Source organism: Urocitellus parryii, chromosome 6 (assembly GCF_045843805.1).
Source record: "Urocitellus parryii isolate mUroPar1 chromosome 6, mUroPar1.hap1, whole genome shotgun sequence".
Lineage (NCBI taxonomy): Eukaryota > Metazoa > Chordata > Mammalia > Rodentia > Sciuridae > Urocitellus > Urocitellus parryii.
This window is the reverse complement of record NC_135536.1, coordinates 174631731-174659043: the sequence shown is the minus strand read 5'-3', so window position 1 is coordinate 174659043 and position 27313 is coordinate 174631731. Positions and strand designations below refer to the sequence as shown.

At 46.4% G+C, this 27313-nt stretch overlaps 1 protein-coding gene across 2 annotated transcripts in view; it reads right to left on the bottom strand.

Annotated features, from left to right (window-relative positions):
• Nucleotides 1–1726: 1726 nt before the first annotated feature.
• The window catches only part of Tm9sf4 (transmembrane 9 superfamily member 4), a 50526-nt gene continuing 24939 nt past the window's right edge, over nucleotides 1727–27313 (bottom strand). Inside the window, exons 3-18 of one of the 2 annotated variants that reach the window (XM_026402078.2) lie at nucleotides 27022–27121; nucleotides 21088–21256; nucleotides 20857–20986; nucleotides 19683–19806; nucleotides 18317–18435; nucleotides 18109–18220; nucleotides 16809–16879; nucleotides 14330–14462; nucleotides 13435–13516; nucleotides 13264–13339; nucleotides 11176–11259; nucleotides 9097–9272; nucleotides 8562–8625; nucleotides 7114–7233; nucleotides 5998–6087; nucleotides 1727–3720 (exon numbers count right to left, since the gene is read on the bottom strand). In XM_026402078.2, coding sequence (XP_026257863.1) covers nucleotides 3571–3720; nucleotides 5998–6087; nucleotides 7114–7233; nucleotides 8562–8625; nucleotides 9097–9272; nucleotides 11176–11259; nucleotides 13264–13339; nucleotides 13435–13516; nucleotides 14330–14462; nucleotides 16809–16879; nucleotides 18109–18220; nucleotides 18317–18435; nucleotides 19683–19806; nucleotides 20857–20986; nucleotides 21088–21256; nucleotides 27022–27121 — 1800 coding nt within the window. In that variant the 3' untranslated portion in view covers nucleotides 1727–3570. Of the gene's footprint in view, nucleotides 3721–5997; nucleotides 6088–7113; nucleotides 7234–8561; nucleotides 8626–9096; nucleotides 9273–11175; nucleotides 11260–13263; nucleotides 13340–13434; nucleotides 13517–14329; nucleotides 14463–16808; nucleotides 16880–18108; nucleotides 18221–18316; nucleotides 18436–19682; nucleotides 19807–20856; nucleotides 20987–21087; nucleotides 21257–27021; nucleotides 27122–27313 lie in introns of those variants that run through there. The other variant, XM_026402079.2, reaches the window with a different exon arrangement.

Below are 27313 nucleotides of genomic sequence, written 5' to 3'. Positions count from 1 at the left end.
TATAAAGATTTAAAAATAAAATATACTCTAAACGAAAAAATGGACCAAGTGTGCTGAATGAAGTCAGACCAAAAACAAACACAAACAAAACCAACAATAAACTGCCATTTATTTAAGTTCTAGGAAATACAATCTATTTTTTTTTTTAATGTTTATTTTGTTTTTCAGTTGTAGTTGCACACAGTACCTTTGTTTATATGTGGTGCTGAGGATCGAACCCAGGGCCTCGCACATGCTAGGCGAGCGCTCTACCACTGAGCCACAACCCCAGCCCACAATCTATTTTATAGGGACAGATGAATGGCTCCTTTGGGGTTGAGGGGCTCCACTGCAGGACTATGACTAGGTACAAGGAAACTTGGATATTTTTACTATCCTGATTGTGGTGATAGTTTCCTGGGTATAGGTGTCAACTTATCAAATTGTACAGTTTATGTTCATTACCTATAATTTTGTACACTCCTAGAGGTAAATATAGGTCTTCAAAATAGTGGCTATAGTAGTGGCTGGAAGGACAGGTTAGAGTCCAGCAGAGGATCCTTGACAGCTTGACCTCCACTGGTTGGTGCCTCAGTCACTTTGCCTGTCAAAAGGGGCTAATGATAGATAACTGAGACAAGTTATGTTATTGTGGATCATATTCAAGAGTAAATAGGCTAAGGCATGGAAAGTGGTGTAGCATGATCTGGGACACAGGAAGTACCCCATACATGGCAACCTGACCCCTTCTCACTGCAGATGAGAAACTTGAGGCTAGGAGTAGGGTTTTATGTAACTATTATTTTTGTCTTTGTTATATCCCACCAGGAATTGAACCCAGGGGTGCTCAACCACTGAGCCACATTCCCAGCCCTTTTTGTTTTATTTAGAGACAGGGTCTTGCTGAGTTGCTTAGGGCCTCGTTAAGGTGCTGTGGCTGGTTTTGAACCCATGACCCTCCTCCATCAGCTTTCTGAGTTGCTGGGATTACAGATGTGCACCACAGTACCCAGCAAGAAATTGTTCTTTTCCATCACTCATTCTGATTGAATTCAGGGGTGCTCTACCATTGACTTACATCCTCAGTCTTTTTTTTTTTAATATTTTTTAAGATATTGATGGAACTTTATTTTATTCATTTATTTATAGGTGGTGTTAAGAATCAAACCCAGTGCCTCACACATGCTAGGCAAGTGCTCTACCACTGAGCCACAACTCCAGCCCATCTTTTTTATTTCTTGAGACAGAGGCTTGCTAAGTTGCCCATGCTGGCCTTGAACTTGAGATTGTCCTGTCTCAGCCTCTCTATATATCCTTTTTTTTTTTTTGATGCTAGGGATTGACTCCAAGGCCTTTTCAAGTATGCTAAGCACATGCTTTCCACACTCCCAGCCCTTTGACCTAAATTTCTATTGCTTCATTTGAAGATGCCCTACATGATAGAGGGTAAAATGAGCTGGCAATAAAATATTGGAGCTGGGAATCCAAAACCAGCACTGCTTCCAAAACGCACACCTGATTGCCATTTCCTGCTTGTTGGATCAGAGGGTGGTGCAAATGCTTACAATTTGGTGTGGAGGAGCCGAGCAGATGGCGCAAGACTATGGACTTGTACCAGATAGGAAACAGTGTTGGCCTGAACCCTAGAAAGCCAGAGAGGAGACTGAACATCAAGAGCAACACTGAGTTCATTAGGGAGGCTATCACACATTACACCCCAACCCTTGCATGTGACTTGAGACATCACAACAGGACAATGGCATTTTTATTTACAATTGGACCAAAAAAAGGCATACAGGCATTTAATTAAAAATAATGATGATGATGATTAAAAAAGTCAGAAAAATCGACGATGTTTGAACCCTTTGAGGAGTCCATTTTCCCACTCCCCCCCAAATAAGAATTTCTTAGGGGGAAAAAATGTCAAGATTTGAACTATCAATAGATTCCAAATATCATTCCCTACAGCTTGGTTCCCTTTTCTCCAGCCTGATTCTTGATGGACGCCGCTTGGCACCAAGGAGTTGCTATGTGGTAAGGCTGGGAAGTTTACTGGTTTGACTGATGCGGAGCTGGTAGGGCCCTGGGGGACTCTGGGGTGGAGAAGGGAGGGGTGTATTCCTGGCTTCACCAGCATCCTGAGCTTAGTCTTGTGGTTGGAGCCCAAGGACTGGAGCAAGGGTGAGTGGCTATTACTTAAACACTCATCCCAGGTGGATTTGGTCTCTTACAATTTAAGAGCAAACGTCTGTGACTTCAACAGGGTGGGCATGGGCAAGAAGAGTGGGGGTCTGTGGAGGAGCCAGGCCAGCCACATGAGCAAACTCCTTCCAGCTCAGAGAAACTAAACTTCTTGCTTGTTCCTGGTGGAATTTGGGAAGGAACGACAGAACTTACCATCTTCCTTCTCACAGCAGTTTTCTGGGTGCCCCCAACAAGAACTCAGGTGGGAAGTGGAAGGGATGGGTCCAGCTAAAAGAACTGAGTAAAAACACTGCGGCCAGGGGACGTCAAGAAGGCCTCTGTCCAGCCACCTAAAGGAGGAATGTGAGTTCTCCAGGCTCCTTGCTCTGGCCTGGGAGTGGGGGAGAAGGTCCACCACTACCACATGTGAGAAAGAGTGGCACCCCCTGAGAAGAGGACTGGGGGCAGTCCTGAGGGGTGAGGGCCCCAGCGGCCTCTGCCACCCTTCCCAGACACAGACATGTGGGTGCTTCACTCTGGAAATACTTGGCTCCAGGTCCAGGGTTTCTTGGCACAAGAATAGTTCACTGCTCATCTCTCCTCCTCGTTGGTCAGCGCCTCTGGCTGTTCTTCTCCTGCTGTCTTGGGGAACTGACCGGGTACTTCCAGGGGATCTCCTGCATCCACCAAGGCGTGGGCTTGCTCGTGGTGAAAAGATGACCCAGAGGCCTGGCTGGAAGCCCTGCCTAGAAGCTCTGCCTTGGGCAGCTCTGGGAAGAGGTTGGGAAAGAAAGAGGAGGAAAGGAGAGGGCTGGCAAAGGCTGGTTGGCACTGAGGGTGCTGTCCAGGCTAGAACTGTGCTGTCATGGCATCAATGGTGAGGACAGGCGGCGAGAGGCTTGGAACCCTCACTGCAGCCCTGGCATTGCCTTTTCCAGTGAGTCGTGGGGTGGCCACAGCCCTGAGAAACTGAGGTGGAGACAGTGACCAAAACCCAGTTATCTTGGTGGATTTATCCATCCTGGATCCATTGGTTTAAAAAAAAAACTAAGGAAAAAACAAACCCAAGCCAAAAAGAAATCTGAATAAACACATCAGAGAGTTCCAGTTGGAGGGAACTTTCTTAGCACTGAAGAAAAAACAACCCACTAAAAAAAAGAAAAACAAAAACAAAAAACAAAAAACAAAAAACAAAACCTCATCCCCACAGAACTGCAAGATGAAGAAAAATGCAAGATTTATCTACAGGCCCTCCCACCCTCCACACAGCCCCAGGATCCAGGAACACTGTGCCAGGAGTTACATTCCAAACGAGCAGGAGTTATTTTATTTTGCGTGCCTGCAGTTCCCCACGCAGGGTGGCTTCCTGTCCGAGGATGGAGTGGGCGTGGCCATGGTCCACCCCAATCAGTCAATCTTCACAGCAGCATAGATCTTACGGACAAACATGTAGGCTGCATAGAAGCCGATGGTGCCTGTGAGCAGCCAGAAGGACAAGACCATGAGGGCCGTGTAGCCGAAGTAGAGGAGAGAGGGGATGAACTCGACAATGTCCAGCTGGGGCAGAACAGGGAGAGAAGACAAGAGACAGCGCTTAGGACCAGCAGCATGGCAACGGGTTCCACCCTCTTCCTCACCTCATGGCCAACCGAGCGCCTGACAAAGGGAAGGGGCTCATAGCACAGCTGACCCTCACTGGCACTAACTAGGACTGGTACGTCGCCTGGGCTGCTCATGACCTCAGGGGCCAGGGCCAGAATGTCACAAGACCGAATGGCCACAGCAGTGCTACTTCCTGGTCCTGCACAGACCCCAGCAGAGCACGGCAACACTCCTGGATGGCCGAAGGAACAGGAGGAACTGGGGAGGCAGGCAGGGGAGAGAGCTGTCCACAGCTTCCAGCTTAAGGTCCAGAGCCACCGCTGGCCTGTTTTCTCCCTGAGAGTTCTCATCATTTTTGTTAACATCTCACAGCGTCTTTCATCATAGAGCATTTCAGACTCCTCTGTGAAAGGGACGGAGTTTGGAGGCCTTGGCAGAGAGGATAGGGACTTGTGTTGCAGTGTTTGTTGTGATAAATGAAGCTAATCTGGGGGCCAGCTCATGGGCAGCTACATGATCATACAACTGCCAGGAGCCCGGAAGAAAATAAAGGTCACTGTATGAAATCTTCTCCTACGCCTAAGAGGTGATGGCCAGGTTTTCAGGTTCAGTTACCATCTCTCATCACAAGCACTCTTGTAGCTGCACATGGGGGAGGGATGATGGGGGGAGAGGGGGGCAGGACAGTGTTCAAACCAGAAGAAGGTGAACAAGAAGGCAGGGCTGGAAGGGCCCTGAGAGCTCAGAGGGGCCAAGGCCCTCATTTTACAGACAAGATGACAGGGCCAGAGGAGGCAGCTTTAGACAGAGAAGCAGTCTGAGTAGGAGAGACAGGCGGCAGCTGCCATGAGATCTCTGGCTTTGTTTGCCCAGCACTTAACCATGCTTGAAACGAGAAATCCAAACTTCTCAAACTGTCCAGTTATATCAGCCAGTAGATTCTCTTTTTTTTTGAATTGGGTTTTGGTCATTTGCCACTTACAAGAGATCTCTTCACGTGGGTTGTAGAAAAGGGAGATCCAATTTATTCTGGATGCTCCAAGGACTGTGATTAAGGTCTGAATGTAGAGGTTACAGGGGGCGACCTGCAATCTAAATCAAGAAGGCCCTTGAAATGACAGACACTGTCCAGAAAGAGAATGGGGAGGGTCAGGAAGAAATGTCTTTCTGTTACTGGATGTGCAACAGCAGGGGTCAGCATGTTTTTCTTAAAGGACCAGAATACAATTTTTTAGGTTTTATAAGCCACATGGTCTCTGTGGCAACTATTCAATTGCCACTGCAGTGTGAAAGCAGCCACAGATGATATGCACATGAGAACGGCTGTATTCTAATAAAACTATTTCAGGAACAGCTCTGCTGGTCCATGGGCTGTAGTTTGCTGACCAGCTGCTCAAATTGAAGAGAGAGGCATGGTCACCAGAATGAAAGCAGGGGTATAGCACTGCATTAAACGATCCTCAGAGTCTCTTCTAAAATAGAATTTTTGGGAAAAGGTATTCTAAGCCTCAACCTAAGGACCTACAACTCTATTTTGCAAATGTACTCTGATTGCATACAGAGGACTGCTTGCTTTTAGGCTCTGGAGACCCAAAATACTGTGGTAAGAGTGAGTCTTCAGTGTTTTCCTTGGAGGTGAGGGGCCTCCCAGAGCCTCCTAAACTCTTCCCATAGTCTTTCTGCTTTATGTGTCATGTAGCAGTCTACCAGTACTGTAGCAGTGCCAGGGCCAGAACTGTGGGGATCTGTTTGCATCCTCACTCACGCCACTCAGACAATGAGGTCTGTGAGTCTGCCCTAGTCAGACAGGCTGGGGTCCTGTTCATTAGCCCACACTTACCTGTGTGGGATCCTGCAGAAAGGAGGTGCTTTTTAACTCTCCTATCACCTACTTTTGTTCTTTCCTGTTCTTTTATCTAGTTCCCTGGGAGATACTGTATTATCAGTTTCTCTTACTTCCTATTTAAAAGTGGTACAGGTGACATACTGCCTGTAAGTATTGTCCTGGGGGTATCTTACAGATTTCATATGAAGGCTTGACTCCTACATGTACAGAACACAGATTCTTCTTTCCTAAAAAGGCACATTCTAGAGTAGAAAACAACCCTAGCTGACTGTGGTTCTCCCTGCTCTTAGTGGGAAAGATTCAAACACTGAGATTTCCCCCCAGCATTCTCCTCTCTACCAAGCTGCGTGAGGGCACTAAGGGGATCCCCTCAAGAAGGGTAGTACCTTATTAACAAAATAAAAGATGGCATAGACCAGGACGTAGAATGCAGATCCTCCAGAAACTAGGAAATTTCTCCACCACCAGCGGTAATCCTGAGGAGGAAACAGAGCAGGGGTCACTGCTGTCTCCAGGGCCTCTTCCTGCCACACTGCACAGCTGGCTGAAGGGCTCAAGGCTCACAGTAAGAGTCACATTTAGGTGAGGGAAATATTTTATACCTTTTTTGTGATGGTGGTTACACAACTGTGTACATTTCTAAAAAATGTAGATGTAAATAAAAAGGGTGAATTTTATTATACATAAATTATACCTTGATTTTAAAAAACTCGACAACAGAAAAAGAAAAGTAATAACAATTGATATTTCTTGAATCTCATTAAATTGCTAAAGCTGTCCTCAAACTTGTGATCCTCTTGACTTAGCTGGGAGGTCACCATGCCAGCCTTCATCCCTTTTTTAAATTTTTATTTTGAGAGAGGGTCTAGCCAAGTTGTCCAGGCTGGCCTTGAACTTGCGAACCTAAAGGCTCGCCTATGAATAGCTGGGACTGCAGGCTGCACTATCCAGTTCAGCCTGTCAGGCACTTCATAAGAACTACATAAGAATCAACTCATTCACTACTTACTAGCAGCCCTCCAAGTTAGATCTATTATTATCCCTGTCACTTGGAGGAGCAGCAAAAGACACAGAGGTTAAGCAACCTACTCAAGATCTAGAGCTACTAATGCAGGAGCCAGATTCCAGCCTACGCTGGTAGTTCTAGGGCCAGACTTACCCATTCTGCAAGAGTTTACTCCTAAAGGAAGGGCAGATTACTAATCTGCATCAGATGGGTGGAGAAACTACTACCAGAGAGGACTGGTAGAACACTGATACCATCCTTGTATCAAGTGGAGGGCACTACCTCACACAACTATGCAGTGAGGGAGATATCACCAATCCAGCCTCAAGCTGAGAAATGCAGGCTTGGATAAGGAAGCAACATACTGGTCCAACACTCACGGCCTGAGGCAGGGACCATGGGAAATCCAGACCCAGTTCCCAATGCAGCCTCACTGACCTGTTCCATGCTGGACCCAGCTCCCATACTCCCTGCTTCCTGGCCCCATTCCCCTCACCTCTGCACACAGCTGGAAGTATACCATGACGATGCTGATTTGTGAACAGGACACCACCAGGATGATGAAAACGAGGAACAGGAAGCCAAAGAGGTAATAAAACTGATTCTCCCAGATTGCCTGTGAACACAGCAGAGTAGGCTTCAGCTGGCCTGCCTCTACTCAGCTGTCCCTTCCCTTGGCATCCCACCTCTAACCAGAGCAGTAATGGAGACACCATCGTGACATCATCACAGTCTGTGTGCCTGGCATGTGGCTCTGACTGGCCATTCCTCTCTGGAGTAGGAGGTGAGCCATAATAGTGTTCTTAGGGAGGGGCTAGGGTATGGCTGACTCTGATGTAGGTGGCCCCAGCCTGAACATGGTAGCATGAGGAAATAATCAAAAGTACACAGCAGCCACCGCCACTCAGAGTCAGCTTACCACATTCTGGGTGCTGGGCTCTCTCCTTTATGTTCATCTACAGATACGAGCCCATGTAATCTTGCCTATTTATTTATTTGGTACCAGGGATTGAACCCAGGGGCACTCACCCACATACCCAACCCTTTCTAAAAATTTTTCTATTTTGAGACAGGGCCTCGCTAAATTGCTGAGGGTTGGCTTTGAACTTGTAATCCTCCTGTCTCAGTCTCCCAAACTGCTGGGATTATAGGCATGGATCCCCACACTTGGCAACCTTGCCCTTTTTGAGCTGAGGAAATTAAGGCTGAGCAAGGGTGGTAATTGGTCCAGGGTCACACAGGACAGAATAAAGGGGATTTTCCTGGGAGAGACCTAGGGGCCAAAGGGCAGTCACCTCATCCTCTGACCCTTTTCCTAGGCAGGTCTGGGTGTGCCAGGGTCTTGGTAGGTCTTGGCTGGACCATTACCCTGGAATAGTAGAGACTTGTCCAAAACTGACCACCTGTGCTGGGCACCTGCCCGGCTGGGTCAGCTAGACTTACTGCCAACTTTCCCCCAACACTCCCAGCCAGCAGTCATTATTGTCCCAGCAGCAGCACTTTCTGTATGTCGAGCACCTTGACAGTCCACAAGGATCATGACAACTAGGGATCATTGCCTCCACTTGCCTGAGGTTTTGGGAAATGTTGACAGGTATTCCCGTCTTTATGGGAAAGGCTCAGAATGGAAGCAGATGCAGCAATGCTATTACTCATGGTGCTAGATGATGGAGCATCACTGAAGCAGCTTCCATGTGCGGCACCTTTTACCGCACCAGATGCCATACAGATGTATGTTGGCACATCTCCTCAGTCTTCTGACTTTTAAACTATCCTGACAGCAGCTTTGTGACTTGATTTCAGGGTAAGAATGGGGCTTCCAGAGGTTAAATGACCCATCTGCAATTTCACAGGCAGTGAAGAGGCAGAGTGCTGAGGTGAGAGGGAGGGACCATGCTAAAGAGACAAGGTGGCATGTGGGGGTGGGGACGGGCCAGTACTTACACTGAAGATGAAGAACAGCTCAATGAACATGGCGCCAAAGGGCAGGATCCCAGCCATGAGGATGCTGCAGCAGAGCATGAGTGTTAGAACCGCCTACAACCCAGCCACTGGGAAGCTCAAGCTCCTCCCAAGCCAGTGTGAAGAAAGGGTGGTGGTTCTCAGTCTCCCTGCGCCATTGGGCCACTACAACATTTTGAGAGGGAGGCACGGTGGGCATCATTCTCCCCAGTTCACAGATGGGAAAATGAGGTACAGAGAGGTGAGTGACTCGCTCAAGGTTCAAATGTAGGTCTTAATTTGTCTCATCACACCGTCCTTCTGTCCCCTTCCCTGTCCTGTTTTCTAGGCTGACACTAAGTCTGGTTGCAATCTGGGCCTCTTATCATGGAGTGAAGTTGGGCTTTGTCAAGGCTACTGGTATGGCTGCAGCCACTGCTGGAGTGTAGGACATAGCACCCTGTGGGGCCTTCCTAAGTAGATGTCTCAGGGGAACATTGGCCTTTTCCACCCAGAAGGCCCCTGCCCGAAGACTCACCCCACAAATCGGTTCATGTACCACCGCTGTTCAGGGATCTGCCGGGGAATCTGGTTTGTACGCACAGGGTTGTCGTATGGTTGCTTGCGGAAGCCAAAGTAGTAGCCCAAGTAGACAAGGGGCAGGGAGATCCCAAACCACATACACAGCAGAGCCACCATGGTGGGAAAGGGCACCTGTGGACACAACAGTGTGAGGACCCCATGAGGCCTGATGCCCCATTTGGGGTCCATCCAAGGTGGAAGGTGACCTTTTAGGTTCTAGAGAGGGAGAAGCCACACACACAGCAGGGCTACCATCTTGGAGAAAGTTCTGCAGATGCCCACCCTCTCTCTAGGGCTCCTGGCCAGAATCTCATGGGGCCAAGAATTTCCTGGGGGTGGGGAAAGCAGAGTGCATGTAGCGGGCCATTTGGCTCCCAGTGAAGAAGGAAACTTGGCACCCCAGAAGCTCATTACCCCGGAAGGAAGTGGAGAAGAACAGGGAAGTAAAGGACTGAGAACATAAAGGGAACATAAAAGGGCCAGAATGAGAGGAAATTACAAGTGGTCCATCATATGTAAAGAGAAGTGAAGAAGAAAAGGGAAAAAACAAAAAGCTGCACAAAGCACTTTCAATTTGGTTGAAGTAAAATACCACTAAATGCAAAAAAGCACTTTATATTACTGTATGTACAGCGCTTTTTTGTTACTGGAGATTGAACCTAGGGCTCTTAACTATTGAGCCACATCCCCAGCCCTTTTATTTTTTTCTAAATTTTGAGACAGGGTCTCACTAAGTTGCTTAGGGCCTCACTAAATTGCTGAGGCTGGCTTTGAACTAATAATCCTCCTGCCTCAGCCTTCAGAACAGCTGGGATTACAGGCAGGCATATGCCATGGGCCTGGCTGGACTCCATTTTAATGAAAACATAATATTTACACATATATGAGCCTTTAAAGGACTCAAGCAAAAACTTAACAGTGCCTCCTTGGATGGAGTGTGGGGGATTTTCTTCATCTTCTTTTGTGCAGTTTCATGATTTAAGTTTCTACAAAAATCATGCCAAAAGAAATGAATTAATATACGTAGTATTTAGAATATTATTTATTACAAAGTAAGCACCATATATTTGTTATTATTTTATAGTTTTTAAATTATGTAATTCCATTTAAAATATATCTATAAAAGGAAAGAACAATAAAATAACATATATTAAATATCTACATAATATTTATCTCTGGATGGTTGGATTATGAGTTATTTTTAATTTCCTTAATTTCTCTCTACTTCTCAAAATTTCTATAAGTGTGAATAATATACAATTGGCATCAGGAATAACATGTTGAAGAGAACATAAATGCAGGTATGGGAAAAGAGAGGCGGGCATGACTCTATTTCCTGAGAGCAGTTTCCCAAGCTGCTGGGAAGAACCCCATCCTCTAGCTTCCTGAGCTTGCAGCCTCACCTGGGGACCTTTAACAGGCACCGGCAGTGAAGGGACAGGTGGTTCTACATGCTAAGGCTGGGGTGGCAAATGCCTGACCCCTAGTACCACAGCCCTGCTCTCCTACCCTCCAGAGTCCAAAGCCATACTCAGTGAGCCTCAGTGTGCACAACTCCCATGTATGGCTGCCGGCAACACAACCGATTGGTGCTGGTGGGATCCCCACTCAAAGGATAAGACTACCTATTCCTGCCTACCCTTGCTGCTCTACCTGTAGGGGCTAGCTAGGGCAGGACACCATGTAGGAGAGTCCTATTTTGGGATACTGACCTAGCATATTCATGCCAGGCAGCTCTGCTTTGATTGAGACAAAGGGGAATTCCCCAGCTAGCTGCTGGACCATGAAAACCTCCCTTTAGAGAAGTAAGCTTTGGCCAACTGAGAGCCTAAGAGGCCAGTGCCCAGATACATGCAGAAAATGAGCAGTGCTAGGGAAACCCCAGCCAGCCCTTGGCCCTTAGGGCTGGGAACACAACTCTGGGGACTTAGAAAAGGGAAGGGAAGAGCAGGAAGTTACCCTGGGAGTGGGGCAGAATACCACTGGCCACCCCCTTGCTGGGGAGGGGCTGGGAGGGAGTGGACAGGACACTTACCGCTCCAGATGAGTGCTTTCCCCAGATGAAGCAATTCAATATGAAGCAGATGCCAAAGACCACGCCAGGGTACAGTGTTGCCGTCTGGGAGCAAGAGGGGCCAGGCTGGGGAGCTGTATCCAGGGAGTTCCCACCTGTTCCCAGTGGGGCTTCCTGACTAGCTTCAAATCCTCCTTGTCCTTTGGAACTCAGCTCAAGTATCATTCTTTTTTGAAGCATTCTCCCAAGAATAGTCAGGTCTTGGTGCTATGCCTTCTTAGATCCCTGAAATGGCTCCTTCCTTACTTTCATCCCAGTGAGCAATTATAGATAGTCCCTAAATTACGAAGGTTCTACTTCATTATTTTTTGACTTTATAATGGTGTAAAAGCAACAGACATCCAGGAGAAACCATGCTTGACATTCTGAGGGTTAGGTGTGCTAAACGCATTTTTGAGTTAAGATATTCTCAACTTATGATGGGGTTACTGGGATGTGATCCCGTTTTAAGTCAAGGAGTGCATTTTTGCTACCTGAGAAGGTGCATGCCTGCCTTTCCTCAATAGTGAGTTCCCTGGGAGGAGTGAGATCAGCATGTTCTCTGATGGACTTCCATCACTTAGAACACAGAGCAGAATACATACTCATTAAATAAGAAAATGAATAAACTTTCACAAAACAAGTATGCCTAGGCCCTGGCCCAAACCACCTAGAATGACAGTTAGCTTTGAATCTTAGGGATAGCAAATGCTGGGACAGGCACTATCTCACCCAACCTCACTATAGGTTTAGAAGAAAAGGACTAACATTACCCCCTTTAAAGACAGGGACACTGAAGTTTGAGGGTTGAACAGAGGTTCACATCCAGGCAGTCTGATTCCTAAGCCAGACTGTGGTTTCTAGTCAGTCAGAATCTTCGGCTGTGTGAGTGCAGGGAACCAAAACCTCAGACTTATACATAAGCCTCCTTCTTTCCATGCTGGGGCCAACAGCCAGCCAGGATTTCCAGGCAAGTCACTGACCACAAGGACCACGGCTCCCTACAACCTGGCACTCAACTTCCACTTCCAGTTTCATTTTGGGGCCACAGTCCCTCCCACCTAGTAACCAGTCACTGCTCTTTCATGTTCCTGCCCCTGGGCCTTTATACAATCATCACTTTGGGGTATCTGCTTCCTGCCTAGGCTTCTGCTATCCCAAGGCCCTTACGTGCACAGTCTCTTTCCACCCATACAACCCCAAGAGGTTGATGGAACTATCCCTACTGGAGAAACGAGAAAACAGGCTCAAAGGGCTTCTCATGATTATCAATCTGGGAAAAAACAGATCCGGGACTGGGACTTAATCCCAGAGCCTGCGGCCCTTCTGCTGGCTGCTTCCCTCTGTCTGAAACTCCTCTCTAAGGACCAGCTCAAAGGTCACTTCCTCCTTTCATGTTCTCCTTCAATGCAGGGAATTCCTCTTCTGCCTTCCTGGCTGAAATTTACGGGCTAGGCACTGTGTCAGTCACCAGGAGTATGAACAAGGAGAAATGTTCCATGGAGATGGGACTCAGATCCCCCTAGGTGAGATTCACCCCTAGGACTGCTCCTATTTCTATGATCTTTTCTGTTGCTAAACTCTTTCCCCAATCCCCCGGAGGACAGGGAAAGGCAAGGACCATCCTCACTGCAGAGAAATGAAGGCACCACATTTGGGAAACATGCCGGCAGTCACGTGGGCCTGGCCTCTTCTGTCCTGGTAGGTGATTCTCTCTACTACCCTGTTGGGCATAGTGTTTTCCTATGGCATTGCCAACTGAAATCCCATCATTCTGTGTCCCCTATTTCTTCTCTTGCTTGAGACACTGAACAATGTAGGCTGAGAATAACTGAAATCCATATCCTTACTTTATGAAGGGACAACCAGGGCCCTGAGAGGTCCTTCTGTGAGCCTACAGGTAAAAGCCCAGAACTGCTGACCCTCAGACCTGAGTCCTCCCTGCTCTATCATGCTGCTGTTTAGTCCCTGCCTGATCCCCACCAGGGCCTGCCTATGCTCCTACTGAGGAGCCCAAGAAGGATTCTCTTTGTTCCCATCAAATGCCAGAGGGGGGGTTGGGAAACTTACACAGAAGGCTCCTTTCTTCCATCGATGGCCTTTTAGAGTGCGGTACAGACGGCCAGCAGAAAATCCACCAAACACCCTGTGGGAAAAGGGCAGAGGGGCGCACACCAAGGGGGCCTGTTAGTTAACAGGTAGGAACCTTGTGCCAGCCCATGGGAGCATGCTCACACCTACCCCATAAACATGAAGAGGAAACAGGCTGTGGTCATAAGAGCTCCCCGGCTGGAGGGTGACAGCATCCCAAGCATGGCCACGACTGAGGAGGGAAGGGGGACAGTCAGGGTGGCATATTTGCCAGGTCCCCAGTCCTGCCTTGGGCAGGCTGACAGGATCCTGGGTAGACAGGATTAGGAGAGTCTCCCTGGGCCTTCTCAATATCCCTTCCTCTCTACAGGAAAAGACTAGGTCTTAGCTGGGGCTCACAGGGGTACGGCAGCTTCTGGACCTTGGCTGGCCAAATCTTAACTATAGCTTCTAGTCCACGGATCCAGGTACTTGACTGAGAAATGCCACCTCACTGAATGTGCATTCTTGACTTTGCAAGGGGAAGATTAGTTTCTCCATTTCTCAGATGAGAAAACTGAGGCTTAAAATGATTAGGTGGCTTATCCAAGGCCATAAAGCCTGGAGGCATGAGGCTGAGATACAAATTTAGGCACAGTGACTCTAGAGCTGTTTGTGACTATTATACACTATTATTTTTTGTTTGTTAAAGAGTTCAGTCCAAATCCTGGGTTAAGTGACTTTGGGTCAGTCACTTAACCTGACTGCAAAAGGAAGTCAACCTCACAGCAGTGATATGAGGCTTTACTGATAGAGTGGACATAGTGGGGCTCCATAAATGCAGCTAGAAAGTCATGAGAAGATTACCATTCCCAGGGACTGGGTCTGCTGCTGGGATGCTGCCAGCAGTTGTCTGGCCCAGAGAGGCGGAAACTCCTGCTTCTTGCTGAGTGCTTAGATCACCCCTGGAAGCCCACCCTTTTCAAGGCACATGGAAAAAGAGCTAAGCTTCCAGATCAGGTCCTTGGTCCTCTGGGCCCCAAACTCAGCCTAGTGGCCCACTCACAGATGACGATGAGGATCATACAGAAGAGCTGAATGCCTGAGCCCAGCAGGGAGCTAAGAATCATAGGGTATTGGGGTGGCCTGAAGACGTCACCATGCACCAGCTTCCACCCAGATTCTTCCATGGTATCTTCCTGTAGCAAAGGGCCAGAGAGTGAGACAGGTTTGTGAGGATGAGGACAGCTCCTACTGGAGTCACCCCCAAGGACCCAGGCCCCCAGGACCCCAGACCTGGGTTGAGAGTCCCTCAGGTGTCAATCACTACTGTTCTGACATAGGAGTATAAAGTGATATGAGAAAACGCTTCTCAGAACTGTCATACAGGGAAGGGATGCCACAAACATGATGCTTGTAGTGAATGAAAGAGAAGTCTCCTAATTCTACAAATTTGGTGCATGGAAAAATAATAAAAACATACCAGCACACTGAGATGATAACTTAGTCATTTTTAGGTAGTGAGATTTAGAAGCACTTTATTATTTTTTTTGACTACAAAAGAAATAAATATTTGTGTAAAAAAAAAAAGGTGTATATCTTGAAATTCAAGTAAACAAAAAACAATACTATGGAACAATTTTTTAAAATACAGATAGATATAAAAGTAATGCTCTATACTTAAGCTGTACCACTAAGCTACATCTCCAGTCTGATACCATGTTTTGGTATATTTCCTTTAGTCTTTTATATATGTTTGTGTGCCAAGTATACATATGTTTTAAACATTAAAAATGACACCTTCTGCGTAGTTTTTTATTTTCAGTTGGTATTTGATCATGAGCATCTCAAGTCAATAAACACTTCTTTGAAATTATATTTCAAAGCTGCAATAAATGTTTTCTAGACCAAGTGTTTGGTTCTTTCCTTAGGAAAATTCTACAATTACTGTGGCAAAGCAAGTTGCTATTTTATAGTTTTTGAGAAGTACTATTAAATACTTTTCAGAAAACTACCAAATTTCCCTTCCATGGGAGGAATGGGAAGGTGCTTTTATATTAATCTGGCAAACAATTAGTACTATTAAAAAAATTTGAGAGCTGGGGATGTAGCTTAGTGGAGAGCCCTTGTCTAGCATGTATAAGGTCCTGGGTTTGGTTCTCAATGTCACAAAAAAATCTGTGCCAATTTGATGGTCCAAAACCATTTTCTCATGATTGAATCTGCCAGCTGGGGGGTTATTCCTAAAGCAAAAACAATTTTTCATAAAGCTTACAATTTTTCATAAGCTTACTGGTCATGTATTCCTCATCTATAAATTTGATGTTTAGCATTTTTTAAAAATTTTTTTATATTATTTTAATTTTTTTTTTTTGAGAGAGAGAGAGAGAGAGAAAATCTTTTAATATTTATTTTTTAGTTATCGGTGGACACAACATCCTTGTTTGTATGTGGTGCTGAGGATGGAACCCGGGCCGCACGCATGCCAGGTGAGCGCGCTACCGCTTGAGCCACATCCCCAGCCCTTAGCATTATATTAATGATGTTAGGTTTTTGGGTTCTTTAAAAGAATTCTCTACAATTTGTTGTTGTAGCAGTCTGGGGATTGAACCCAGGCCCTTGAACATGCTAGGCAAGTGCTGTACCACTGAGCTGTATCCCCAGCCCCTCTGTACTTTTTTTTTTTTTTAAATAAATCTCTAAAAGTTTTGGCACCAAGCTGAGCTTTTTTTTTTTTTTTTTAGTTGTAGCTGTACTTTTATTTTATTTATTTATTTTTAAAAAATATTTTTTAGTTGTTGATGGACGTTTATTCCATTTATTTGCATGTGGTGCTGAGAATTGAAGCCAGTGCCTCATGCATGCTAGGCAAGTGTTCTACCACTGAGCCCCAGTCCTGTACTTGTTTATTGAAGTTTGTGAGAAATATTGTTTTGCCATTTCATTTGTTTGCTTTCTTGTATATCTGACATGCAGTTTTAAATTTTTTAATGTCATATTAATCAAGTTTTATTCCTGTGACTTCTTCCATTGCTATTATACTATGATATCAGAAATATCAAGCCCATCGTTTTGGGTGGTTAAAATTTTTGGGTGGGGGGGGGAGATAGGCACTGGGGAGTAAACCCAAGGGCACTCTACCAGTGAGCTACATTCCTCAGCTCTTTTTTCTTATTTTAATATCTTGGTTTTTAGTTGTAGTTTGACATAATACCTTTATTTTATTTTTATGTGGTACTGAGGATTGAAACCAGCGCCCCACATGTGCTAGGTGAGCACTCTACCGCTAAGCCACAAGCCCAGCCCCTTAGGCTCTTTTTTAAAATTTTGAGACAGGGTCTCCCTAAGTTGCCAAGCTGGCCTTGAACTTGCAATCCTTCTGCCTTAACCTCCATTATAGGTATGTGCCACTGCATGTGATGAGGTCGTTTAACACTTTTGAAATTTACTGCCTTAATGACTGTAGTCAGAAATTGTGGGCGCATGCACACGCACACCCCAGACTGCCCTCCCTTTCCCAGCCCATCCACCCCAAGACCTCATACAATGTCATCCTCCTTGTTATAGTTGGCGATATCCTTCCTGAGGGTCCGAATAATAATCATGCTCAGGATGCCTGAAACAGAGGAGGGAGGGGGAGTTTTGAGTGTGGTTAACTGCTGTCTGTATTCTGAGCCCTCCAGCAGGACTAGGCCATGTGGCCACTTCAGCTCCTCCCCTGGGCAGAACTCCACTCCAGCTGACTAGAGAGAGGTGTGTAGAAACGAAGGGCTGCTACGATGGGTGGGAGAGCCACAGGACACTGTTTTTTTATGTCAGGAAGGAGAATATCCCAGCCTCTCCATGGCTTAGTCCTCCTGGCTTCTCTGGCTTCATCTCTCCCAGGCTCGCTCTCTCTCAACACTGAGTCCACAGCTCGTCTCTTCCTCACCTCCATGCTGTACTCCAACTGGGAATAACCATGCTGCCCTGACAGCCTCCTACGCACTTTTCAAGACTCATCCCGGGCACCATCGCCTATTAGTGCCCCCAACTAGGTCATAGACACCTGCTGCCCCTGTCCTGATTTGGCCTTTCTACCTCCCAAGGCAGCAGTATAGCTGTTAGGAGAACAAGCTCTATGATTCTGATTCACTTAATGCTTTTAGGCTTAGCTCATGGGGATGAAGGACTGAGATGTTTGTAAAAAACTAGGATAGCAGCTGGCCCCTTGGCAAATGTTTAATAAATAGTAGCTTGCACAGTCTTTGCTTCTCATGACATTGAAATGATCAGTGTCTCTTTACCTCTGTCCACTGCCCTCTCACCATCGGGCTTCCTGCCAAGCATGTCTCACTGCAGGGCTGCAACCCTGGTTGGAATAATTCTTCCCTGGGTCTCTGAATGGTGGCTCTTCCCCTTCATTCAGAGAAGACTTCCCTATAATAGCCTTCACCTTTTCTTCCACTTTTGAATACTTGATCCCTCTCTTTATCTGCTCCATGAAGCATTTGTTACTATCTGGAATACCACTACTTATTTGATGTTTTGTTTCCTCCCATCACTAGTTTGTAGATTCTGGACAGAGAGGACTGCCTGGTTGGCTTGCTCAATATCTTATCACCAGCATCTGGCACTGCACCTGGTACAGACTAGGCAACAACAAAGTGTTACTGAATTATCAATGAATGTGTGTGCAAACAGACAGATCCAATTTCCTCTAGTGAGCTCTCAGCAGAGACTGAATCTTGTTCACTTCAGTACATTTGGTGTCTAGCATAGATCCTGACCCACACTGGGCCCTGAGGACAAATCAGGAATCCCCCCACTGGGTCCTCTCCACCTGTTGACCCACAGAGCTCTCACCTGACAGGAAGAAGACCACCACAACAGAGTTGATGATGGAAAACCAGTGGATCTGCACATCACTCATGGTCAGGTAGGTATCCCAGCGAGAGGCCCATTTGATGTCACTTTCCTGATAGGCAAGAGGAAGAGAGTCAGGCCTCCTGCTCTTAAATCCAGGCCCAGACTAGACCTTCTCCCCTGCCAGTGAGCTCTGGTTCCTTCTCACCTCCCAGTGCACAGAGTAGGTGAAGTACAGCTGATTCTCCTTGGTGGGGTCAATTTCTTGGGGTGAGGAGTTGGTACCCTCAGGCAGGGTACATGAGCTCTTCTCATCTGCTTTGAGGTCTGTGAGAAACAAGAGACTCAGTCTGTTCCCATGGTGGCCAGTACCACTATCCAAGGGCTCCCCCCTCAAGGCTACTTACTGCTGGGACTCTGGCCTCAAGGGTCTGAGAGCTCAGCAGGCAACAGTGGCTTTTAAAATTATATCCCCTAGGGCTCTGACCTTCCAAAGGGCCTTTGGGGCTGCGAGAGGTGTATGCATGGGGGGAGGGGAGAGGAAGGGGGGAAGAGAGGGGTCCAAGTCTAAGCCCCTCCTTTAGGCAATCAATCTCTTGCACTTGATTCAAACATCCACTTACTTATTCAGTCAGGCCCATTCAGCACACGATAGTGGCTCATTCTATCATGTTTGCTCATTCACTCAGTCGGTCTCCATGACTTTAATCACTTAGGTGCTATCTCCATTCATTTAATCATTTTTTCATTCTGCCATTGCCCCATTCATTCAGCCAACAAACATATGATAGGCACCAAGTATGTGCCAGGAACTGTGCTGGGTGCTAGAGATAAAATGATGAGAAAAGGAGACAGAGACTCTAATCTCAATGAGTCACTGATGGAGCAGAAACCTCAAAATAATCAAAATAATCTTTGAGCGTGTCCATCATGCTCATAGGAGAGGCAGCATGGTGCCCTTAAAGTATGGGATCTGCTTTATAAGGCTTCTGTGTATGACTCTGGCCTGCTGCTTAATTGAAGACCTCCCTGTGGAGTGAGGACTACAGGGGAGGGGGAGCTGGATCAGGTCCTATAAAGCCTGTCAGGACTGGGCTGGGCTCTCAAACCCACATAACTGCTGACCCTGGGCAATTTTAGTCTGTACCAATCACTCACACAGAGAGGAATAAGACAGCTGCTGCCCAGCAGCTTTGCCTGCATCCTTACTCCTTGTACTGCAACCCAGGGTGAGTTGCCTGGTTCTTGTGAAGAGGCTCAACAAAGCCTCACTTGCTGTTTGGTCTCAGCCAAGTTACCAACCTCTCTGAGCCTCTGACTCCTCATAGGTAATCAACACCCTCCTGGGGTTGCTAGATGGTGGTAAGCTGGTGGGTGCCCAGCCTATGACATAGCAGATGTCAACTTTCCCTTGATCCCCACATTCTCTTCTGGGAGTACAGTGACCCTTCTGTGGCTAGACCCATACTTTACACCTGGGCCTACTGGCCAGTTCAGGGGTGAAAAATGAGAAAACTGAGTGGGAAGCACAGGCCCATCCAGCCCTGCCCCACTGGTCAAACCTCCCCACTCACCCTCCAGCCTGATGCTCTGGGGAATCACCTCGAAGCGGACGACGCGGTATGTATGCTCCTGGTCCTCCTCCATGTCCTCCCGGTGGTAGTAAAGGATGAACGAGAGGTGATTGTGAAGGTAGATCTAAAAGAGAGCAACAGAGAGAACAATACAGCTGGCAGCCAAGAAACAATCAGAAGCCACTCAGAGAGACCAGCCCAGGCACTAGGTCCCTCCCCTCGCCCAACATGCCTGGTTGTACCAACCTTCCAAAAACACTGCTTTCTTCCTATCACCCTCCAACTCTGAAGCTCTCCAGGGCTCCCTGGGGCTTATCAGATAAAAGTCCTATTTCCTCAGCCTGGCACTCAAGGCCTTCTACCCTCTGACCCTAACAGAGCTGGCCATCAGCATCTTCTAAGACACACTAGTCCACCTGGCTTCCCCAGCCCCTGCCTGCCTCACAGTCCTCCATTCGCATATTCACTGCAGCTCGCAAGCCAGCACCACTTCCTCTTGGCTCAAGCCTGCCTATTTTCCAAGGCCTACCTCCCCTGTGGCACCTGGTTGCACGAGCTTCCCTGCTAATCAGCCGAGAGGACCCATTGCCTCACACTTCGAATTTGCTCCCAAATAGGAAAGAAATCCTTTGAGGACAGGGGCTGCACCTCAAATGAAATCTTTTTGTCCTTTACTCCTTAAGTAATATGTGTTCAGTTTAGAAAATGGGATACCATGTAAAGAGAACAGTTAGTCACTGTCGCCACTATTAGCTTATTCCTGGGGTCTACATCACAAAGCGCTCACAGATTTACCCTGGAGAACAACCCCAGGGGGTGAATATCATTATTATACACATTTACAGATCCAGAAACCCAGGCTGCCCACCTGCTCATGCTTGCTACATGGCCCTCTTCTGTACACTGAAGAACTTCCAGATTTGTCTGGTTGAATTCTATAAAAACAGATTCTAAAATTTTAGCAACTGGCCTTCTGTACTTTACAGAATTACCAGAGCCTTATCCAAGGCTGCAGACTTCCGACAGACCATCTCCTCTAGAGGCGATGGGAGAAATATGCCTTGGACTGACCCCATCTTTCTGTCACAAGCCTAGAGAGGAATTTATCCCTCTTCTCTGTGGCCCCCAGTGCTTGTGGCTCCCCAGCTCTTTGAACACACCAAAGACACTCTACCTTGTTGACATCTGTGAAGCCGAGCCGGTAGCCATGTTCAAACTGCACATCTTTTTCTTTCTTCTTGTCATCACTGTCGCGGTTGGAGTAGAGCTCCAGCCGGGTGGCCACAGGCAGGTTATCGGCAATGCTGGAAACCCAAGGCCCCACTCAGTCCCTCTGGACCGCCTCTCCCATCAACTCCCTCCCCTAAGTGACTGCGAGGCGAACAGGAGGCAGAGGACAACTTACAGGTGGACATAGTAGTCTTCTGTGATGCGCTCAGCCACCAGCCGGCTCTGCTCCACTGTCAGGGTCACTGGCTTGTTGGCCTGGCTGCACAGAACTTCACACTTCTTCTCACTGTTCATGAGAACCTGGAAAGGGGTGTTGACAATCCGGTCCCCTCTCAGCACCTCTCCTGCCATAAGAGAGACAGATCGAGCTCAGAGTCTCAGCCCTGAGTTTGCTGAGGTCAGCAGAGTCACAAGTCGTGGGACGGCAGGGCAAAATGGACTTCCCAGGACTTCAGCAGTGCCTTGACCTGGTCAATGCTCTGTCTCATCTGTTTGTGCCCAGCCTGCCCATCTTCCTTCCTCCTTTGAGTTCTAGCACCAGCCTTTCAGAGCTCATCACATGACCACACACCTGGGGTGCCATGCCCTGTCCCACATGCCTGGCTACACACTCAGCTTCCCTTACACCCTCTCTGAGATGCCCTTCCTGACCTCATCAGCACAGTGTTCTTTACTCTCCCCCAGTCTCCTGTGCAGAGCAGAGGCAGCATCGTGTACTGAAGAGATAGCTGACTTCAGGCTATCTGCTGTTATGCCCTGCCTCTGCCACTTACTAGGTTAATAGTCTTGGTAATTCACTTAACTTTGCTGAGCCTCAATTTCCTTATCCATAAAATGGGATAATAACAGTACCCATCTCACAGAGTTATAGTGAGAAATGGAGTTACAGCAAGACAAGTAAAGTCCAGACACAGAGCAGGCAGGCCAAGGATACCATTTGTTTTAATTAGTTACACATGACAGTACAATGATCTTGACATATCATACATTTGAATCAGATGGGGTATAATTTCTCATTTTTCTGAGTGTACAGGTTGCAGAATCACATTGGTCATGCAGTCATGTATCTACCCACAACAATAATAATGTCCATTTTTATTCTGCTATCCTTCCATTCCGCCCTTCCCCTCCCCTCACCTCCCATCACTTCTCTCTACCCAATCTAATGTGACCCACTTCTTTTTTTTTTCCCTCACATCGTCATACCTGTATTCTGTATAACGAAGGGGGTCTTCTTCCCTCTTCCATGCAATTCCCCTTCTCCCTCCCTTACCCTCCCACCTCTCTTCCCTATCTAGAGGTAATTTTCTTCTCATGCTCTTCCTCCCTATCCCATTTTGAGTCACCCCCTTATATCAGAGAAGACATTCAGCATTCGTTTTTTTTTGGGTTTGGCTAACTTCACTTAGCATTATCTGGTCTAATGCCATCCATTTCCCTGCAAATGCCATGATCTTGTTATTTTTTTAGTGCTGAGTAATATTCCATTGTGTATCAATGCCACATTTTTTAAATCCATTCATCCATTGAAGGGCATCTAGGTTGGCTCCACAGTCTAGCTATTGTGAATTGTGCTGCTATAAACATTGATGTGGCTGTGTCCTACAGTATGCCGTTTTTAGGTCTTTTGAGTATAGTCCAAGAAGAGGAATAGCTGGATCAAATGGTGGTTCCATTCCCAGTTTTCCAAGGAATCTCCACACTGCTTTCCAAACTGGCTGCACCAATTTGCAGTCCCACCAGCAATGTGTGACTATACCTTTTTCCCTGCATCCTTGCCAGCACTTATTGTTGTTTGACTTCATAATGGCTGCCATTCTTATTGGAGTGAGATGGTATCTTAGAGTAGTTTTAATTTGCATTTCTCTGATTGCTAGCGATGGTGAGCATTTTTTCGTGTATTTGTTGATTGACTGTATATCCTCTTCTGAGAAGTGTCTGTTCAGGTCCTTGGCCTATTTGTTGATTGGGTTATTTGTTTTTTTGTTGTTTAACTTTTTGAGTTCTTTGTATACCCTAGAGATTAGAGCTCTATCTGATGTGTGAGGGGTAAAAATTTGTTCCCAGGATGTAGGCTCCCTATTCACTTCACATATTATTTCTCTTGCTGAGAAAAAACTTTTTAGTTTGAATTCGTCCCATTTGTTGATTCTTGGTTTTAATTCTTGTGCTATAGGTGTCTTATTAAGGAACTTGGGGCCTAACCCCACGTGATGGAGATTAGGGCTTACTTTTTCTTCTATTAGATGCAGAGTCTCTAGTTTGATTCCTAGATCCTTGATCCATTTTGAGTTAACTTTTGTGCATGGTGAGAAATAGGGATTCAATTTCATTTTGTTGCATATGGATTTCCAGTTCTCCCAGCACCATTTGTTGAAGACGCTATCCTTTCTCCATTGCATGCTTTTAGCACCTTTGTCTAATATAAGGTAGTTGTAATTTTGTGGGTTGGTCTCTGTGTCCTCTGTTCTGTACCATTGGTCTACCAGCCTGTTTTGGTGCCAGTACCATGCTGTTTTTGTTACTATTGCTCTGTAGTATAATTTAAGATCTGGTCTAGCGATACCACCTGTTTCACTCTTCCTGCTTAGAATTACTTTAGCTATTCTGGGTCAGATGAATTTCATAATTGCTTTTTCTATTTCTGTGAGGAATGCCTTGGGGAGGATACCATTTTTATCATCAGCAATACCCCTGCACCTTTTCATATGTCAGCAATGTTATTTAAAAAAAAATTTTTTAAGTTGTAGTTGGTTCAATATCTTTATTTATTTATTTATTTTTATGAGGCTGAGGATCGAACCCAGTACCTCACACATGCAAGGCAAGTGCTCTACCACTGAGCTACAGCCCCAGCCCCAGCCCCAGCAATGTTATTTTGTACACTGTGTTAATATATTTGTGATTCTGCCTCTTCTATCTGATCATGAGCTTTTTGAGGGGAGACACTATTTCCTGTTTATCTCTGTGTCTTTAGATCCTGGTTAGGCAGAGAAGAAAGCAGGGTGAAATCGAGCACTTGACATTTTTAGCCAAAACATCTTTTTGCTTAATGAACCAGCACACCCCTTGCAAGACTGTCTTGTCTTCAGTAACCTGCTGCCAGATGTCATACGGACAGGCACTGAGCAGTTAGGGAGGTCACCTAAACTCTACTGAGCTTTCATCCTGAGCTGCTCAACAATTCTACTGTGATGATGTGAAACTGGAGCAAACTGAAGGAGAGTACCCAGTACCAACAGGCAGGACGAATGCCCCCACGTGCACTTGTTCTAACACTTGCGTACCAGTGTGGATCTGCTTGATACAGCTGTCTGCCTTGTCACCTAGTCATTTGTTTCTCCATCATAAACACTCACTTACTTGCCAAGGCTTTGAAGCTATAATGTTAGACAATGTTACGGTATGCAGGAAGTTGGACCACGATCAATAATCAGCAAAATGAGAATATACTATACAACTGCTGTAGAGAGTGGAGTGGGTCTAGGAAAGGCTCCACGAGGAAGTGGTGCCTGAAGTGACTTTAAAGGAAGGGAGGAGTTAACTAGGCAAAGAGGCCTGTGTGGCTGCAAATCAAGAGAGCTGGGGAAGGACTAGAGTGAGCTGGAGAGATGGGTGAGAGATGGAATGGAGCTGGACCCAGAGGGCCTGTGGGCCACCCACAGTTCGATTTTTATCTAGAAAGCAATGAAAGTCAGTGAGGGATTCCTGATATGATGGGGGAGATGTTTATCCGACTCTGGTCACAGAAGACTCGCAGGTTTCTAAGACCAGGCAGAACCTGAAAGCAGGACAGGAAAAACAGCAAACTCAGATGGAAGGTATTTTCAGTTTGGACACACTAAAGAGATATCAAGACTTAAGGCCTAGAGGAGAGATCAGGACAGAGATGGAGGCTGTGAGCGGTTGGTACAAAGGTGGTAAGTACAATGGCAGTGCTCAATGAGCAAGGCAGCACCCTGGCAAATGACACCTCAAGTGTGGATGGGTCACCCCTGAGGGGAAGTGAGAAGGGGAAGCTGAGCCTGGATGAAGGACTCTCCCCCTTGTGTCCTATTTTAGAAGACTGGCAGTACAGGTGAGCCTACAAAGCTCAGGGATGGAGTGACCCAGTAGACAGCAAGGCCATCAATAGGACATCTGCATGGCCACAGCTAAAACGTCATTTTAAAGACTGAGGACCAAACAGGGACAGTGGCTTGCCCATGATCATCATGGAGTTGTGATGGTGCCAATCTCCTGCATTCTCTCCCCACACCCAATGCTACTGCTCACTTTCTTGAAGGTCTAGTAGGGAGTTAGCCTGAGGAGAGGAGAATCTGCAGAGAGAGGAACAGACCATGTAAGCTGGTACACTTCTTGATATTTAGAAATTAAACTGAGAAAGAGGACATACTAGTCTGAAATGATTCATTTCTAATACGGAAGCATTTTTTTTTTTTTTTAAATGGGGGTCTCCCTATGTTGCCCAGGCTGATCTTGAACTCATGGACTCAAGCAATCCTCTCAAGTAGCTGCGACTATAAGTATACCTTGTTCACAATGAGCCACAAGCCATGACATGGACCTGCTAAGAGCAACTACTACCATACCCCAGTACTGCCCCAGATGATCCAACACATATGCCACAATATAAATCGTCATCAACATTGACAGTCACAAGCACAGCCTTCAGATAGCCCTGGTGAACCTTTCTGGAGAAGGCAGCTGGGACAACAGAAATAACTCTGGCTTTAATAAACAAAAAATATGAGTTAAAAGCTCAATTTCTCCACCTATTGGACATATGATACTGAGTGGGGACAATTATACTCAGCTAGCAGAGTTAATGGAAGGATCAGGCAGGACAATGAACAGAACATGGTGCTCAAAGGTGAACTGGAGGGCTAGGGATGTGGCTCAAGCGGTAGCGCGCTCGCCTGGCATGCGTGCAGCCCGGGTTCGATTCTCAGCACTACATACAAACAAAGATGTTGTGTCTGCCGAAAACTAAAAAATAAATATTAAAAATTAAAAAAAAAAAAAAAAAAAAAAGGTGAACTGGAGCCACAGCTCCCAGGGTTCTGTGTAAGTGGCACTATTACTAGGTGGTCTACTGGACAAAAGACTTAGCTACTTTGTGCTTCACTTTCCTTAAGAGATTATACCTCATAGGTATTGTGAGAATTAATAAGGTGAAGCACACAGATGCTTAGAACGCAGTGCTTGGCCTATGCACAGGTGGTATTTAGGGGAGGGGATGCAGCCCACTTTTGGTTAAACTAGCTCCATGACCTGCCTGCAGCTGGTTCAGGAACCTCAAGATCTGGCAGTAGGCAAACTTGTCATCTGGGGGTTCTGGAAGTATCTGAGCCATGAGAGCCCTAATAGAGAAGACAGCTCTTTCAGAGGCCTGATCAAGAACCAGTTCTCTCTTTCTCCTTCCTAAGGTATGAGAAAAGGAAAGGCTCTTAAGGTCCTAGAGGTCAGGGAAAGCATTTCCCCAGTCTTAGCTCCAGGACTTAACACACAAGCCAGGCAGAGAGGAAGCACTAAAAACTGTCCTGAGCAGGCACCTTCAAGTGTGGATAGGTCAAGTGTGGATGCCAAATGGAGAATTACTTAACTTAGAATGAAATGGCTACCATTTATGGAACACCTGTGTCAAACACTGCGCTGGTTACTTCACACATTATTTGAGGCACCTCTTCAACAGCTTAGCTAATATGGCAACATCTCTGCTTGCTTTAGAGCAAAGGTAATCGCTCCCTCTTTCAATGAAAGGCAGAGCAGGTGACAGAAGCCACCAGAGAGAAGGGGATATTTAGAAATAGAGGGAAGCCAGTCTGAGTAGAAGCCAAGTGCTCCAATTCTGAAAAAGACCAGCTGGGTGGGTTCAAAGCTTAGCTTAGCCATTCATGGTACAACCAAAGGCAAATCACGTAATCTGCAAAATGGGAATGAAAACTGCAACTCCCCTCCCCCAAGAGTTGCTATGAAGATTAGATAAGCTAACAGGCACAGAAACTATGAGCAACAGTGTCTAGATAAGGGTCAACTGCTATTATCATTGCAAAAATTGTTCTGGGTTCCCCTTTGGGGCAGGCTGCAGCAGTGTGAGAGAACTTACCCAGATTCTCTGCCTTGTAGGTTATTTTGCTGGGCTGGCAGAAGGGCAATGAGTAGTATTCATAAGGCAGCTGAGTTCGAGAGCTGGTAAGCTTCACAGCCTGGTAGGAGAAGAGAGGCTGTTATTCCTCAACCCAGCAGAAACCAAGATAATTACTCTAAGAATCCTCCCCACAGCCACACATATTCAGTACACTTGGTAGTATCATCCACCAAGCAAACTAACTGTAGCAGACATGAATGTGGCCTACTACAGTGTCCATAACCCTGGATTATTTCACTTTTCAGTAATT